Here is a 20,047-nt window from a genome sequence, read left to right on the forward strand (position 1 = left end):
GAAATATTGTTTTCCTCTTTGATTTACAGAGGATTTTGACTTAGTAATTCTTAAGAGAATTCAATTAAGTTTCAAATCACAGAATGTCTCATGCATGTAAGAATATAAGCAGAAATGCTAAGCTATATTTCATTTTAACTAATTAGAAAATTAGATATTTATTTGAAATCTATAATATAGTTATTTGAACTGATATAATTTAAACCGAGTGGCACATGTCTCCTATAAACCAATCAGTGGGATAATATTGATGCCCAGAAACATACTTTGTGAGCCATAATAATTTAATATGCTAAAAAACAAGACGGGTAAGTCATGAAGGATGAAAGAATTACACACAAATGGTGCCAAGTAAATGGTGAATAATTTAGGAGAATATTAATGTCCAGGTAAATAAAACTTACAATAATATCCAAGTAAATTTCAAAAGCATTACACAGTTAAAAATGTTTGGAATATATGTGAATATTCATCTGACTTTTGAACTGGAGATAGATTTTTATAAGGAAGAATATACACATGTAGTTTTTTTAATGTTTATTTTTTAGTTGTACTTGGACACAACACCTTTATTTCACTTGTTCATTTTTGTATGTAGTGCTAAGGATTGAACCCAGGGTCTCACATGTGTGAAGTGAGTGCTCTACAGCTGAGCCAGAACCCCAACCCCACGTGTAGTTTTATAATTTTCTTTATAATCTGTTCCACTGGGATATATAAATACTATACACACACACACACACACACACACACACACACAGAAATAGACAAAAATTAGGAAACTAAACAATCAACCGAAAAATAAAAAACAGAAGATCACAAAAGAAGACCACATGCAGCTAACATACATACAGGTATTGTCTAATAAAAGAAAACATACAAATTTAAAGAATTTCAATGCCATTTTGATCTAGCATATTAACTACTTCATTTTCTTACTAGTAATTAGCACAAGTGAAAGAATGCTGTAACAAACACTTTAAGTCATTCACAGCTTCCCTTTGGATGGTAATGTGTTAATAATATTTTAATTTGTATCTGGTATTAAAATCTTTGAAATAGTCTGTTATTTTCTGAGGAGAAAATTAGAAATTTGTTAAATCTCTATGCACAAAAATATGATATTAGCTGTATTCATGATTGTAAAATACTGGAAGTTAATAAGTAATTGTAAAATTTAAAATTATATTGTATAGTCAGGATAAATTAGTTTTATTTGAACTGTAATACAGGAAGTTGGTTCTGGTAGGGAAAACAGAAAATAGAAAATTATAGCTGATATATGTAATATATTACATAAATGAGAAAGTTATTTATGCTGTCATTAAAATCATTAAAAAACTATACACAGGAAAAATATAGACTCAAAATACTTATGTCAGCATGTAAACAGTTGTTACATATGACACATTTTTCCTTGATATGCTTTTGTCTATTTCAAATAAGCAATGCAGTTGAGCAAAATATTTTATATAAATTATATGATTAATGTTAGTTATAAAATCATTCTTTTTTGATACTAGTTAATGATAATTCCCATCAATACCTAAATAAAAGAAAATTCATTTTTCATTAAAAAGTTTAAGATTCAAGACAATATGGAAATCTTGGAGGGATGCAGAATTAATTAAATTATGATTCTCAAAATGAAACTTCTGAAGGAAGGTAGAAAATGTGCAGGAAATTTCATTATAGGAGGAAATAAAATCAAGGAGACTTATAAGATGTATGTGGTAATTAGGATGAGTAGATTATCTTAAGGGAACTTTGAAAAGATCCTTTAAAAATCACCATGGAGATATTGTTCTGCTGTACAAACAAGTATTGAAATAATGTTTGATACCTACTTAACTTTGCTGTTTTGCCTTTAATACTGATAGCATATTGATAGTTAATATTTTCAGGATAAAAAAGTGATACTAGTTTAATTTCAGAATGAACTGATAAAATTAAAACAACATATGGTATCAGTCCTTTCCAAAGGTAATCATCTCTCTCTCTAGTTATCACTTCTACCTATGTATCTATCCCTTATCATTAATTATATACTAGAAGATGACAGTACATAGCCCTTCAGATATCCACATAAAATGTTTTCAAAGTATAGTTTATTTCCAATATTTTCAGTTTAAAATATTCACTTTTTAAAGTAGTTGGTGGCCACTAGAAACTATGCATAATATGGGAAAATATTTCTTTTTGTAATATTAACAAATCTTAAAAAAATTATGGTCAGTACTCTGACCTTTACTGAATTTAATTTGTATTTGTATTTAATGTAATTGTATTTCATATACTGAAAAGAAGTTTTGAAAATGCAGTGATAGCCTTGTTTTATGCTATACGTATAGTAAAGAGCATTGTTAGAATATTAATTACAAACAAAGGGTGTCTTACAGGTTTATAAATACTATTGCCTCTATATGAAAATGCTTGCATTAGCATTTAGAAAGATACAATGCTTCTAAATACGTAGTCTAATTGGTTCCACAAGAAAACCTCCAATGTGACCTTCAGTTCCACTGATTGTTGGGAGTCTATGCTTTTCATTTCTTAGTAGACTAGTGTGCATAGACTAGGGGCCAGTGAGAAGATGTGGGGAGAGGGTAAACCTAGCAATGGCCCACAGTTGAATTGTCTTATGCAAAATAAAAGAGCTTGTGGTGGAGAAGCACATATTTTTTTGCCACAAAGTTTTAATAAAAAATGTTAGGGGAAAGAAAAAGCACAAAATTTTCATGGCAGTGACGTAAATAAATCAGCAGCAACTTAACTTCTAAAACATGCTGGTGGAAACAGGAGTGCATAGAGGCAGAACAATAGCAGGACTTGGGAAAGTTTCTCTAAGGCACAATGGTCTACAGGGCTCTGCTGCACCCAGAAACAGCACTACATTTACAAAATGTATTTTACCCAGGCTCTGACAGAGTTAACCAGGAAAAAATGATGAAGATTATCAGGCTATCTTGAACTTCTCATCACCATGAGGTGTAGCTCTCTTGATAATATTTAAATTAATAATTATCTTTAAATTCAACAAATTAAGCCACAGTAGAATTGACATATTAAATAGGTTCTACTGAAAAAGAAGCATTTAAGTCTTAAAAGTACTTAATTTCATATATTGTTGCTTTCTTCTGTTTCTCATGCATGATAACCTCACATATATTTAAATCATTAAAATTTTAATACATATAAAAGAACTGCCAGTGATGTACATCTGTATAAAAATTTGACAAGTCAGAATTTTGCATATGATTATTTCTTAGTTGATTGAAGTACAAAGATTTCAACTTTTGTTCATCTTCTCTTCTACTTACTGATTTTATTTTACTTTGCCATGGGCATTTCCTATTTTAATGATTTTATTCTGTCTTACAGGAGGGGTTCAAAATGGGACTAACTCTTGAAGGCACTGTATTTTGTCTCGACCCAGTAGACAGTAGGTGCTGATGTCAAGAACAAGAGTTCATCCATGTTAAATTTTTTTGTATACACATATATCATTCATTATTACTTTGGAAAGTATTATACATGTGCCAAAATGTATTTTAATATCTTAATATTTTGAAAGTCATCACGGTAAAATTTCCTCACACTCACTGTTGATCTGTAATTTTATTTTAAAACAACTTAGTATTATGTATAGCATACTTTAAAATCCATTTGTTTCTGTTGTAGTGAAATTTATAATTGAAAAAGATTATGCAAATATCTGCTTTGTCTAAGTTCCAAATAATTAGCACCTTGAAATTTGTGTTCATTCTCCAGGCTGTTAATTTATTATTGATGTTCAAAAAGCCATACCTTAATGAAACTGTTTAAAATTCTGAAGAAATATACCAATACCAAACTAAACATGCCCTATTTTCAAAGGAAAAAGCATGTTGCCATTCATTTGACAGATGTCATTCTATGTATAAAATGTTCACGTTGTTGGGAAAATTTGAACTTTCCCTACTATGCTACCAGGTCACAAATTTTTAGTTGGTTAATAAAGGATAGAAATTCCAATAACAATTCAATCAAATTTATTTCAAATATTAGTAAATACAAGATAATAATATTAATTATTGTTATTAGTTATATTAAAATGTTAAATTTGTTTCATAAATGTGGAAAAAATAAAAAGTTATGAAATCTTAAAATTTCATTTCTAATATGTTAAGTTACATTGCTATGACATCTGAACATCATGTGAAACATTTGGAATATTTGCTCACCATAGGTGCAATGCCTAGCAGCCATGCTTACTTTGCCAATTGTATTTCTTGTCACTAAAAAAGGACTACCATCATGTCATATTCTCTTCTTTGATAGAGATATTTTTCCTCACCAAAGTTTATTTTCTGATCCCCCCATTCTTAAAATTTATGATAGCTATCTATATAAATTATCAAAATATTTAGTCAATACCATTTGTCTTTGTTTTGTTGAATCAAAATCTCATTTTTTATGAAAATTAAGTTTCTATTCAGCTTCCTCTTGAACATGAGCAATATAAAATTCTCTATCACCTTATTTGTGATGGGCTGATGAACCCTGACATTTAAAAATATTTGTTTTCTATATCTTTGCCCATCATATAACAGAATAACAATATCCATGTGGCAAAAATTGATGGTAAAAAATTTTAATGTGGCTTATCTTTATCACATTATAAGAAAAATAAATTACTGAAAATATAGGCTTAGTTTGAGGGTAGCTCTCAAAAATAAATGAATATATAAATCAGTTCTTTTACTCATGGAAATTTCTTCAATTGTTAAGGTACATTTTCACTAGTAAAATAAATCAAATATGCTTATGCAAAATTATATGTATTTCCATTATATTTTATGGTATATATGAACCTTCTTGTTTGTGTTATTATCTGCTAAATCATATGTTAATTAGAGGTAGTATATGTTTCATAATGAAGAATCTTTATAATTTTGTTTGTCATATAGTATTTTGGGATTTATATATAATGAGGATGATTAGAAGCCACATAAATGGCTTTTTTTAACAGATAGAATTTGTATTTTTATTGTACTTTATGTAATAGATATATATATATATATATATATATATATATATATATATATATACACACACACACACACACTAGTGGCCATTTATTATCAGTGGTAACACAATAGAGTACTAAGAGGATATTTGCACATTTAAGATGTTACTTTACCAATTTTTAATGGTAATCAATTCTGCTACTGGCATGATTAAATAGTGCATAACTGGTCATTAATTATGAACATCTATTTCACCAGTGCATTTTTATGAAGATATGATTGGAAATTGTATTTCTATGTAAACTCAATGATATGTTTGATTTTGCTGAGAATAAAAGTTTTTAAGTAAATTAAATTGTATCATTTACTCATTAAATAATCTCTAGACATAATCTGCAGCTATGTACAATATATTTCCTTGGTTACTAATCAAAGCTGAAGAAAGAGAAGCAGGAAGGGAGGGAGAAAGAAAAAAAAGGAAGGAAAGAAGAGAAAGTCTTTACTTTTAGCTTTATTTCCTACAGCCCACACACATTTTAGCTTTTTTGAGAAAATATCATTCAGTTGTGAAAACATGGACATGATCCTGCTGATGAGAGAGGTCACGATTTTGTTCCTTTCACTAGAAGCATCTGGTGTAATAACTATATTATGTAAATAATCTCTTCCCATTGTTGGGGACTTTTTAAACTAGTAAGACAAAGAGTGTCTTAGCTCACAGTCTCAAAATGTGGACTTGATAATATAATTTTTGTTATGGCTAATTGTGCAATTATGAAGAAGTTTTGAATCTATCCAAAACATAGTGTTAATCATCTTAGAACCACACAAGTCTCACGTACATTGCCTTTGTACAGTGAATAATTCCCAAATTCATACAATAAAATTCCTTTATTACTCAATAAATGTGAATAACATGTATTATGTGGTAGGAAAACAGGCAGTAAATATGCTAATAGATATGTTAAATTGACAGGCTCCCAGCCGTCAGTAATTTTATAGTCATAAAGGAAAAAGAAAATTATAGAGCTACTAAATGAAAACCAGTGAAACAAAACCTGCCCTGGAAACATTTGTATTTGACTGTGTTTAAATTCAGGTACTTCTCCTATGTTAGTGTCTATAGTGTCAGATATCCAGTGTGAGGTTTATCAAGACAGGATAATGGCAATAATTTTCTTCCTTTCTTCTTGTTTCTTGGGTTTTGGATTTGAAGTTTTTTAATTTAGTGATTTGATGGGAATTCATTTTCAAATAGAATTTCTGATAGATTTTATGATGCTGCATTTCTAACCACTGATATATTTTATTATTTTTGATGTTACTATAACCGTGAAAACAAAAACTGGCTGTTAATATTTTTTTATTTCAGTGTTTCCAACTATAGTTCCAAATTCAATATTTACTCAGGATTTTGGGTTTCAGCCTCTGTTAAATAACTTGTTGAATCTTGGACTCACTTTTGACAACTAAATCTCAGACTCCACCTAAACTGGATCCCCATAAGCAGCTAGCAAATTGTTGATATGGGCATGACTCGTGTTCTCCACAGACTCATGTGTCTCATACAGTAAGTATCTTCTCCTTATAACTTCAGACAAATTTTTTAAGAACTAATCTCTCCAATGCCCTTCTCAAAAACCTTACCCAAACCTTAATTCTTATACAATCATCTCATGGTCTGATCATATGTTGTTATATAAGGTCCAAGGTGACAAGCTTATGAAATTTTCTCCCACAAAATCAATTTTCTCTTGAATTCATCCATAGTGGGGATCCCTTTACTCCAGCAAAGACACCAATCCCTAAAATCATTAAATCTTCTATTTATTTGCTTTCTAATGAATTTTTTATGAAATAAGGATATTACTTAAATACATTGCCTTTCTCTAGATTAATTTTCCACTTGACTTCACAGATTTTCAGCATCACTATTTCTTAAGCCAGAGTGAAAGAATACACAAAAGATAGCATACTTAAGAAGGCATTGAGTTTAAAGTCTTTTTCCTCATTTCTCTGACATTACATGATAGCTTGATAGCTGAAATCCTTGTTTCTGTATCACTAAATTTTGTTTTGTGTTAATGAATTCTACCAGCATGACTGTAACAAAATTTGCAAAAATCTACCTTATTTAATTACCTTAGCCACAATTTGGCATTTGTTGAGATGACTGTTCAAAACTCATTGAAATAAACTCTTCCAATTTGTAGACAACTCTATAGATAATTTAGAACATTATTTATGACTTTTAAGTGTTGCTATTTTCATTAAAGTTGACTGGACTTGATTGTGTAAAAGTTATCATCTGATTCTCCTGTTTACACTGTTCCTACTAAAGAATATTCTGAAATCCCATAGCATTTTCTTGGTACCTTTGGCTTAATCAACTTATTAATATTTTTCAAAAATTATTAAATATAATCTTGGAAACACCCAACTTTTTATTTTTAATAAAATATTCTTTAGAAATTTTCTGTTCCACCATCTTGAAGCAAAGGATTGCTTTGACTTCTTTGTATCCTCTTTGGTGCCAACCACAACATTTTTATCCATAAGCATTCAGGAAAAGGTTAAATCATTCTTCATCATTCTTCCTGCTCATGATGTGAACTCAGGTTTCTTGTGCTGTCTTAGAGAAGAATAACATATCTTCTAGATAAATATTAGGAGAAGATAACTACTTTCTCCTCTATAAGTAAATGAAATCTTTACTGTTGTGTTAACACTCCACAGCAATAATTTGCTAAATAAAGCTCTTGATAATTATCTAAAAGCATCTAACAACAACCATAGAATCACAGGCTAAGGAAGCCTGGCTCAATTGAAGTAGGAAAACAAAAGAATGATTATTGAGCTTCAGAGATGAATGTTATATAATTAAGAAACATTCCCTACATTCAAAAGGGTAGAGAGCTGTATTTGTTCAGCATGTGTATTAAAGAATGATAGTCAGAAATTCACGCAGTAACTTCACTTGAATTCCATATGTGGGCACACATTTTTCATTGGCTTTAAATATCTTTAAGGTCATTTATCTTTCCTTAACTTTTCATTGTCATCTTCAAATGAGATTTCACAAGAACATGCTGGGGTCCTTCCCAGTTGCCTACTCCTCCCTCTGTCTGGTCAGCCTGCTATGTTCTAGTCCGTTCCAGAGGTCACTCCTTCCAATAGAAATAGCTGTCTGGAAGGCCTGGAAATAATCCAGACTGGTTCTTTCTTGCAAAGAAAGCAAAGAGAGATATTTGTTTCTTGGCTGCATTTTGAAAGGAAAAAAGTAGAAAAATTTTATGGCTGCATCTACCAATACTTGAAAAAAATTAATATTATACTAGGACCCATTTAAATGGGTATTATTTTCTTATGCTTTGTCTTCATTATACTTTTAAAAATGTTTTTTAGTTGTAGATGGACACAATACCTTTGTTTCATTTATTTATTTTTATGTGGTGCTGAGGATTGAGCCCAGCACCTCACACAGGCTAGGCAAGTGCTCTACCACTGAGCTACAGTCCAAGCCCCATTACACTTTTTATATGCTTTAAAAATCAGTTATTTGCTCTCAGTATCCTTATATAATTTAATAGATAATTATCGCCAGTACATACAGGAAACTTTTTAAAACATGCAGCAAATTCTGATCTCTCACTCTGTTTCTGTCCCTCTCACACACACCTATACACTCCACTTATTTGTTTTTAGTAGCTGTTCTAGTAGAAATTAGATTAGCTTAAGTTGTGCTAGACTGTAGACAGCCCAGGGGATGGGAGAGGAGAAGTAACCAGGAGAAAGTCATAAATCCTCAGAGATATCAACTTACCTACGTTGACAAAGTGACTGTGCACAGATATTTGTCCTGTTCATTTTCCAAACAAATTTGAACATTTGTGGGACAGGAAGTAATAACAATGATGCAATTGTATGACAGGCCTTTTCTACAGTGATTCCTCTTTGTTTCCTCTGGTTCTCTGATAATGCCTACAGTTTTCTTCTTTTCTAGATAAAAGGAATTTAAAGGAAAATTACCTGAAAATAAACTGGCTAGGGTTGCATGACTTCCTGCCACCAGCAGCAATTAGAAAAATAAATATTGGATACTTGGAATTACTCCACTTTTAAAATTTTCACAATGTACCTTACCTGAATTTTTAAGTAGTTTTTTTTTTTAAGATTACTTACATTAATTACCTTTGCTTTAGAATAGCTTAGCTTGATCTCTAGGGAATCATTGAACTAAAATGTGAATCTCTATGCCATGATGAGATTATGCTGAACACTTTAGTCTTTTATTTGAGTTTAGGAAAGTCATATAATGGGATCCTGGCTCCTGAAATTCATAAATATTAACTATTTTAATGTAGAAAAGAAGAAAATCCTTCAGATAAACCTGAGATTAAGAAAAAAATGTCAGAAGGAACTACGCATTTCACATTTTATTTACATGCTAGTGTAAATAAATAATGAATCAAAGACTTCCAGGTAAAAAGAGCAACTAGCAGACTCAGAGGTGATAATGGTCCCGTGAAAGAGGGTAGGAGGGATCCCAAAACTGTCACCATCTTTGCATCATTTTATTACCATGCTTCTTATATAGAATTCTCTTTCATAAAAAGTACAGGACAAAGCAAAAATATCATTCAGATCCTCTCCTTTCTCAAGTTTTCATGTTCCTAGGGACACATTTGCAGACAGACTTCAGAAAATCTTCACACCAGAATAGAACTGTTGTTTCTCTACAGAAGTATCAATGGCGTGGCACTTTTTCAGAGTAATTTCTCCATCAATGACATGTGCCACACAAAAATTCAAAGGCTTCCTTCCCTCTTTCCAACTGAAAGCTAACTTGGAAAGTGCCAGCAAAGAAAATACTAGAATGTATAAGATGATACTATGCCAAAATGTCAAAACACAGGTATTCTTAACTATGCTCACATGCATAGAGATATGCAGACTTGCAGAGAATTTATCATATATCTGGATTTTTATAGCAACTTGCCTTTAGGTGCTTTGGTTTTACAATGAAGTTTTATATGTGCGAGTGTGAATGTTAGAATACTTTCTTTAAATGAATTCAAGTATAATTTGCCTTTGACATATTGAATTATACTTCCTTGAGTAGATTTTTTGGCAACTTTTTTATGTTTGTTTTACTATAAAGGAATGAAAATGCAGAGAACATAAAAATCCCCAGGATGCTTGTTAAATCTTCCAAAGGCAGCATTGCCCTGTGCATTTCTCATCACTCTGCATCCCCTCCTTAAGCTTAATCACAGAGCTGAAGCTCGAGAAAACAGCTGGCTCTGTAAACCACAAGGGGCTCCAGTATTTGTCTCTGCTGCACAAATTGATCATATTTCCACTAATCTTTAGAAAATATTTTTTTAAAAGAAAGAAACCTAAAATACATCCCTGTTAGCAAATAGTTCATCTTTTTAAGAGGCAACCAAGAATGTCTATCTAGTCAAATAAGACTAATTAGTTTCTACCCAGAAAATAAAACCAGTGAGACCATGGAAAGCACATGAGTCATATGACCTAGTTGAATTTATTTAGAACACACACACACTCACAAAAATTTGGGATTCCATCAAAACCAGATTGTTTCCCGCACTGTTCCACAACTAAAATTAGAAGGCCAAAGGAAAATTGGACTAATGTCAAAGAAATGCATGAAAATCATCTAACTAAAAACAAAATAAAATAAGTGGAACAATGGAAGGAAGATATTTTGCCATCTTGGTTTCTATGTTTCTAAAGTCTGTTCAATAGCATTTCATATGTATCTAATAATATTTAATATTAACTTGCATCTAATACCAGGAATATTTTTCTTTAATTATCAGGAAAATTGCAATAGTGAATTCATTTCGTGGATGTTTAAAGGAATGGAGTTATTTTGGAATGTGCTTGCTTTCAAGAAAGGCCAAACATGATTAAAATAAATGCATTAATTCATTATTGTTCTTCATGAGAATGAACAATTTAAAGCAGAAAGAAACTTTAGCTCTGTTTCAAAAGGTCAGCTGTGATGGTATTTATGAGGAAAACTGAAGTCTCATTTTAATACTTGAGACAGATGCTTTATGTTAAAAAACTTCTCTGATGAGGCCCTTTTGTACTAACTGAAGTCTGTTCCCCTGAGTGGGTATAGAGTGGAATAAAAAGCAAGTTACTGTCTTTTACTAACAATATGTGCCTCAATGTACATATTCTGATGGGACAATTAAAATATCTACACCATGGCTATATTTCCACACATACACATTCATACACACTTATTTCTCTCACTGGAAAAGAGAGAGAGAGAGAGAGAGAGAGAGAGAGAGAGAGAGAGAGAGAGAGAGAGAGAGATGTGTGTACAGACCTGAGGAGTCTAGAAATGTGATTCTGAATTTGGTCTAAACCAAATATCCACATAGCTTGGGATATTCACTTTGGAAACATTTTAGGCACATATTTTTAAAATTTCAATTCCTAAAGGCAAAATTATCAAAGGAAAATGTTATAAACACGAATATATATTGGCAAGAACAATGTTTGTTTATGACTGCCAAAATTTCAAGATTACTGCTAGAGATTATGATGTATCTATGAGGCCAGAAAGACCATTATGAGATGAACAATCCTTTCCTTCAGCACTCATCACAGAACAGTCTTTGGTATACGTGAAACCACAAGCACATCAGTGGGAACTTACTGCAGCGAGTTGGAAATACTGCAGTCAAACCACTAATCATGGCGGCAAGATTTCCCAGAATAAAGCCATTGCTTCAGAATTGTGCCAACTACTTGGGTTAAAAACATGGCTTTAAAAATTGCAGATCAGCAGAATATGAAATGGCTATTATTAAAATACAGAAATGTGGTTTTAAAGGAGATAGCCTGAATAGCATTTCATAATGATTTTTATTTTTTTTAGATATAGGATCTCAAAGATAGTTACAATCACTCCAGGTATTCATTCAGTGAAGCCAGGGAATGCATCAAGGAATTCCTATTCCTATTCTGCCTAAGTGAATTTTTCTCAAAAAATATATGGAAGTCTTTTTTCTCTTTTTTTTGAATAGAATATATGTCCACATTTATAAGTAACAAGTAACCATACAGAATATTTTTCTTATTTTATCTATATACTTTCCCAGATGTGTTCATAAGTTATTATTGACTTTTATTTTGATACTTCATAATAGTTGTGTTAATATGAACTATAGCCAAGACAATTATGTATATAGAAAAGTGTGATATTTAAATTTCTATTTAATATTTATAGTGATAGTCCAGGCAGATCCAGGATTAGAGGTGACAGAGATAATTTATTATCAACAACTGTAACATGTTTTTCCCCAGTGTATTATAAAATTGTGTGCATTATTTAACAGAAATTTTTGATTATTATATCAATACTTTATGCCTACAGATGTGAAAGTACAATAGAAACTAGTGGATTTTCATATGAATGCCTTAAAATCCATGAGGCATAGATATTTTCTTATTGAAATAAATAATTAACATATTATTTCAAATGTTTCCTTTACAGCTCACTCCATTCTTAGATAATCTTAAATAATTTTCTTTGATGAAAACTAAGAAATCAGATAATGTTAAGAATGCCTGAGCTAAAAATAGAAGGTAACATTTAAGTAGACAAAAAAATGGGGAAAATAAATTCATGATTTTTAAAAATTATCAAGATCAAAAATATCATAAATATTAATGATGACTTAATGAGTATATGTGTTCTGTAACTATAAAATAAATGGCACTTCTATCATTAAATTTAATTCACAAAAATTTTTTTTCTCTATTGGAATTTTAAGTATTGTGAATTGTGTTAGGCATATGATAGAATGTGGGTTATGTTCTATTACATTTTTAATGTTTTTACTGAACTTTAACATATATTCCTTTAATTTCTAGTTGTAATTTGGGTTTTAGCTTCTTTTTATAAAATTATATGCAAGTACAGAGATAGTTGTTAATGGTGTGCTGAGTTTACCATGGTAGCTAAGGTTAAAATATTCTGAAGTGAACTTTGAAGAAACTTACTGGGACCAATAATTATCAGAAGAAAAATATTGTAAAATGTTAGGACTGTGACTGTTCTTGATGATATCATTCTCAACTAGAACTTCCAAGTTACATAATATTATTTGGATACAATTTGAAATACTGACAATTGCCAATGAGGATATGGAGCAACATGAACTCTCAGTCGTTGAAGTGAGAATATAAAGAGGTACAGCAAATTTGGGAAACAGTTTGGCAGTTTCTTACAAAACTAAATATGTTCTTACCATTTAATTCACCAATCATGACCTTGGTATGTAACCGAATGAGTTAAAAACCTATATCTATATGTTTGCAGCAATTTTTTTCATTATTGTCTCAAATTGGCAACAAACAAGATGTCTTCCAACATGTAAATATATGAGCAAACCATGCTACATCTGAATGTATTCCCATACAATATTATTCAGGGAAAAAAGTAATCAGCTATCCAGTCAAGTAAAGATACAGATGAACATTAAATACATATTGCTACCTTAAAGTAGCTAGTTTGAAAAAGAAACATAAAGTGTGATTCTAATAATGTCATTATGGAAAAGACAGAAATTTTGCTGAGATTAAAAAAAAATCAGTGTTTACCTAGTGTTCAGGGGAAAGAGTATTTGAATAACAGTGAAAGTATTCTGTATAATATATTATTTATATAATATACATTTTTAAAACCCTTAGAACTTTACAGCACAAAAATGAACACTAATGGATACAAGTTAAGCAAAAAAAAAATAATAATTAGGATATTGGGGATGCCAAGGTGAAATGCAGAATGCTACTAATTTCACTATATTACAAATGTTTAAAATAAACACACCACAAGGGGTGCTAATAAATGGATGACCTAAGAATACTTAGATTTGTGTGGAATCTTAAAGGATAACGCAAAAGGAATTACACATGAGCTTTATACTCTTGAAATTAAACAATTAAGAAATCCTATGGCAGATGATGGTGGCCAGTGTCTTACTGTGGAAGCAGATGGTTACAGATAAGCAAGGAGAGAAGACTAGAGTGAGGCACATGGAAGCGGATTTGACTTGGAGTCCTGAGTAGGATTCCAATTTAGTTTAATACAGATACAATTTGTCATACGGAGAATATTTATAGAAATATATCTCTAATTCTCAGTGTACATGCAAACATTTCTTACTCTCGACACCGAGAGGATCTAAAATCAATAATGTTTCACTAGAAATGTACACATCAGTTACCAAATCTTGGTTTCCAACACAGTTTTTCAATAGGAACCAGGAATTCTCCTGGAAAAATAAGGTTTGGGGCAGGAAATATATGAGATGAGCTGGGGACATTTAGTAGCTTTTGAAAAAAAAAAAAAGATTTCTTTTAAAAAGTAAACAAAAACCATAAAGTAAAATAAATAATACAACGATTAGGGTGTCTAAAAGGGATACAAGCATCAAGTAAAAGAGATTAAAATGTCCAAAGATCAAATAATCTGAGCAAGAAAATAAAGCACTGTTGGACTATAATAAATTAAAAATAAATATTCATGAGTCTCTACTGATTTGATTTAAAGTGATGGAATAGATTGGGGGAGAAAAGGCAAATCTTCCATAATGAAGAATTCCAAATAATGTATGTAGATGACCTTACCTCCAAAAAGGTAAAGTGTGACTCCCCATTTCTTTTTTTTTTTTTATTTTATTGTTGGTCGTTCAAAACATTACACAGTTCTTAATACATCATATTACACGGTTTGATTCAAGTTGTGAAGAAGAGCAGTGTGGTGTAGAGAAAGTACACTACACTACGAGAGGAGAGCAATGATTAAAGTTGCAGTGGGGAAACCTGGTAAGCATTATCAATCATGTTGATAGGGTGTAATGAAAATGGCCTTTACCTTTGAGAACTTCTACCCCAAAACTCATAACCCTAGTCTGATAATAAAAATCAAAACAATCAAACAGATCCCCCAAGAGGGATAGGCTACAAAATGAGCTGACCACTTCTACTGAAAAATAGACAAAGTCATCAAAATTAGAGCAGTCTGCAAAACCTCCACAGCAAAGAGAAGCCTAAGGAGACAGTGATTACCAAATGTACTGTTAAATCCCCTTCATGGGATCCTGGAACAGAAAAAAAAAAATAAATGAGGGAAAAAAATAATGAAATGTGAACAATTATTAATATTGTAATAATATTTACCAATTACAACAAATGCACTATACAATGTAAGATATTAAAATAGGGGAATATATATGAGGCATATGGGAACTCTGCTTTGATTTATTTATTTGTTCATTCATTTATTCATTTACTTGCAGTACAGGGGTTTGAACCCAGTGACGCTCTATCTTTGAGCTACATTTCCATCCCTTTTTTATTTTTTATTCTGAGACTGTATCTCCTTAAGTTTTCCAAGCTGGCCTATATTTTTCTGTAAATTTAAACACTGTTCCACAATAAGCAAGCACCAGGTACTTGAGAGATAAAGTAATCTAATTATTTACTGACTTACTTTTTTAAATTAACATAACCTTAAAAATATCAAGCATCCAATATAGATATAAAAATAAAATTAATTGTAGAAATGCCCATTTTTCCCTAGTAAAACAAACAAACAAACAAAAAAGTCAGTGCAGTCTAAAAAAGTAAGAGAACTATGGACTTATAAACACAGAAGTGATGACAATTAAGCCTGACTTGCGTAGTCATTAATTATACAGAACATCAATAGAAATATTAGATTTTTTTAAGTTGCAAAAATGTTACAAAATAATTTCCTATACTAGCTCAAAGTCCTGTTTATTTCAATTCAAGAGTTATTCAATGTCTTTCAGGAAAATAAGAACCTTGGGGAATGGGAATAAATAGTTGTACTTATTATGCCCAAGTTCTCATAAAGGGAAAGACATATATACTATATACGAGCTGTCATGAATTTAAATTGAAAAAAAAAAAAGTACTGGAAGTAAATGATAGCAACATCATTCATTCACAGAAGATGTCACATAAATATGTTGAGTAGACAGCAATATGAAAATATAAACTTAACATATATAAATATAAACAGATTAAAGATATTAAAATTTTATATATGAATAACTCAAGAGGAATTAAAATAAGGGTAATGGAAAGGCCTTTTGAATCATAGTGATTCTACCTATTGTTTCTATTGGACTAGTCATTCTAGGCAATGATTTGCTTTCAATGGACAACCCTCAAGTACCAAGAGCTAATGAAAATGTTTCTCATTCACACCACATGTCTATTAGGGGTTGTTGATATTCTGCTTTACAGGAAGCTGTGCACCAGGTTAACATATCTTAACTGGGTGTTACTGATCTTGTAGTAAAGAGGAGTCACATCAAGACAGTTACTGGACTGAAGAGTTCTGCTTGGTAGCACCACATGTCACTTCTGCTTAGAAAGCAAGATGTGATTTCATTAACCAAGTAAGACATGCAGACTCTGGAGTTCAATAGGAACGCGACACTTGAGTTCAACAGGGAGCCAAAGAATTTGGCAAGCAGTGAAATTCCATCATGCCTATAATGATCCTCACTACCATTATGACCATAGAAAATTCTCTACTATTTTTAACCCTTCTTACCTATAAAATAGAGCAGTATTTAGTCATGAAATTAATCCTAAAATGAAAGTGAATATGTAAAGTATCTGAAGCTAGATCCACTTACTAAATGGTAGCTACTATTATATGTAACAGAAGAACGTAGGGTATTGTTACAGCAATAATTCTTAATAGCTCAACTAAATTTTAGGCGATAATATTGAAGCATTAAGAAAATTAATATAAAAAGGCTGAATTTCGTATTTGTTCATACAGCATTGAATGAGCTAATAACAATTAAATTTGATGCATTCTTCAGAGTAATTTTATGTTCTCTGCTCCACAAAATAAGAAATATTTAGCTGCCTACAACTTTCTCTATATAGTATCTTTAATGAAAATGAGATTCAGTGTTTTTAGAATTGGATGTCCAAAACTAAATAAATCCTAACAAGACTAACATAACCAGAATCAGGATGCTGGTCCAGGACAGGGCTTTCCCCTGCCATGGCAGCCCAAAGTATGCCTTTTGAAATGTCCTACATCTGCCAGAAGCCTCTGGGCTAAGCAAGGCTGGAGAACCAAGACTCCCACAAACTATAATCCAGGTTACTTACTGGTAAGACGAACACTCTGCGCTTTTTCTATGGTTTGAAATTAATCTCAAGGAAGAATTTAAACCAAAACCAAACTTGGCAAAAATTCTTCGAAAATATGAGTGCTTAGGCAACTGAGATGTGGATTGAACTGTATGTGGCTGCTGACTGACTGTCCAATTTTGCTTCTTTCAGCAAGATAGACACTGAACAGAAAATAGTTATTCTGTTTAAATGTACTCCTCTTACCTTTTTTCCTCTTGAAAGCTTTTGACTTGTGTGACTCTCAACTCTTCCAGTGTTCTCTTTTTACAATTATAAATCCATTTTTAAAAAATAAGAAATATCTTCTATCACATTCTCAGTCTTATTAACTTCTACTTGGGCATGATTGGTATCTTACATTTATTCTTCTTTCATGTGATGCCTACTGCCTTTCCAAGTAGTTAGCAAACTGCTTACCAATGATGACTACAAAGTATGCTTTTTGCTTCACTAATAGTGTGCAGTACAGAGATGCTATAAATAGCACACAATTTGTTTATGAATTCTTACCTGATTCACAGTTCTACCTCTACCTTTGTGTTCACATTTCTTTTTAGTTGTATGGCAGTCCTATCTCCAAAATTATATTTTTCCCAAAGTAATTTATGGCCTGAGGGTTGGCCCAGAAAAAAGTATTAGATCAACTTTAGAGAACTGAAGCATTTTTAAAAGCCAGTCAGTGTGAGATCTCACTAATAAAAGCATAATTTAAATTCTTACTTGTCTTAACATGATTTTCTGAAAATGTATGTGTGAGGTATTTCCAGGGTTGAAAATACTGAGCTGCTTTCCATGCAGAAAGTAGGTAACTGAGCAGAGATACTTTTATCTGGAAGGTTGGCTACAAAAGGAATACTTGAGAATTATTAAAGGATAGATTACCCAGAATGGAAGATATGAAATATGCAACCCTCAACGGGGTTTCACAAGAGAGAAAGAAAAGAAGATAAACAAGGCTACTAAATTGTGGGCATTTAAGTTATAAATTAATAGGAATTTCGTAAGTATTCCCATCTGGGGAAAAAGATAAGCAGAGCAGTAGTTGATAACATGTGGGTGAACCCAGATGGAAATGACTCCCCTCCTTCACAGTGTGAAGAAAAAAACATGGGCACAAGGCCCTAGGGTAACTCCAAGAATCAGAACCTAGGGGAAGGCCTTTGAAAAGTAGTGCATTGAGCGGTGAGAGGCAGGTTGGCCTCAGTGAATTCTGCTTAATGTTTTAAATAAATGCTACATTCATCATGACATAATAATGTGATAGGGGGATTCCATAAGGAACAGACTCTGTGATGGATACTTACCTGCAGGTGACTCACTGGAGATTGCTCTTAGTGATGACTCTCATGTAAGAGTGAGAGAAAAGATCTGTGCAGAGAATGATGTTGGGCTGCCATGCAGTAGAAAAGGGAGCTGGGCTGCTGGAAGCCCCCTGCCCCCACCAAGGTTTCCACACTGAGAGGAAGAAGCACATTATCTGTACTCATTCATGGATGAATTAAAAAATCCTTTATGATTCTGGTTAATCTTCTTTTCCTGAGGATATTCTCAGAAGAAAAATTAGGGGAGAAGCTTAGAGCTTCCATCTCTGCAGCTAGTACTTGGGAAGTAAAAGATACCTACCATTTTTTTCTACTACTATCCACTCTAGATTCTTATCTTAGATGGTATCAATCCCACTCTACATGCTTATCCTTGTAGGGTGAGCAAGACCCCTGTCAGTGAGGCAACTGAGAGTACGGGCTCCATGTTCTCTTTAGGCTATAGTTGCTACATTCACTTATTTACCATAAAAATTAAGCAGGAAAATTACCAGGCAATTCTTCCATGGATTAACCACACCCATTATGTAATGGCAACCCTACTTCTACCTAAGGTTCGGGACAATTATTTTCAGCAAGGGTAGTGCTTCTTTACTTGTATAAGATCTCTTGGAGAGTAAAGAAAGTGATAGTATTGATAGCTTAAATCTCACTTGGGATTTTTGCTTTTTCCTTGGTGAAAGTGCTAAGAGCCAAAACTTCTGAAGCCATGAAACCAATAACTACAGGAACTGGAAGAGTGAATTCTCCAGATGGCTTACTGAATTACAGTAGGATTACACTTACCCTTTAACATAACATACTGTACTTATGAGTGACATATCAATGAAAATGGTAATTGATTGAGGGTATGTATATACTGCATCCCAGGGGATGGACCTTCATGATCACAGGAAATCTCTAAATTGATACCTTTGCTGCAGTGTCAAAAGGCCCTCATACTAATAGAAGTGCAGCTTTGGCATTGAACAGTTTGTAATTTGCCCCTATGAGCCTCATGGGTGTATTCCCACACCATTCCTTCTATATTACTAAGTAGGTTCTTTTGATACAATGTGATGTTATTTGGGAATTTCTTGTCAAATATATATATATATATATATATATATATATATATATATATATATACCCTAAGATCGCATCAGCAGGAAAGTTAAAATCATAACCAGAATATATGTTGATTTCAATGATGACATATTATTCTTTCTAGGGTAGAAGTGGTTCAATATAATCAACTTGCCATTAAATACTGATTTTTCATCTCAGAGAATGGTACTTATTCAAGAAATTTGGAATATTTTCTATTGTTTGCCTATTGCACATTTGACGGTGATAGTAGCTAGAGAGCCTTAGAAAGTAGAAGCCAAGGGTTCTGGACGTAGGCACATCTTTCCTCTTTGTCACTATGCCACTTTGTTCTTGTGCCCATTTTGCTCAACACAGAAGGTGGTAATTGTCAAATGGCCAAGTCATTCTATG

At 32.0% G+C, this 20,047-nt stretch overlaps 1 protein-coding gene across 2 annotated transcripts in view; it reads left to right on the forward strand.

The window, feature by feature from the left end:
- Gulp1 (GULP PTB domain containing engulfment adaptor 1) overlaps positions 1-5,333 on the forward strand; it is a 270,157-nt gene extending 264,824 nt beyond the window's left edge. For both annotated transcript variants that reach the window (XM_077799064.1, XM_026389053.2), the window contains one exon: positions 3,382-5,333. In XM_077799064.1, the coding sequence (XP_077655190.1) occupies positions 3,382-3,453 (72 nt within the window). In that variant the 3' untranslated portion in view covers positions 3,454-5,333. The remainder of the gene's footprint in view (positions 1-3,381) is intronic.
- The last annotated feature ends 14,714 nt before the right edge of the window (positions 5,334-20,047 follow it).

The sequence above is a fragment of the Urocitellus parryii genome, chromosome 1 (genome assembly GCF_045843805.1).
Source record: "Urocitellus parryii isolate mUroPar1 chromosome 1, mUroPar1.hap1, whole genome shotgun sequence".
In the NCBI taxonomy this organism is placed as follows: Eukaryota; Metazoa; Chordata; class Mammalia; order Rodentia; family Sciuridae; genus Urocitellus; species Urocitellus parryii.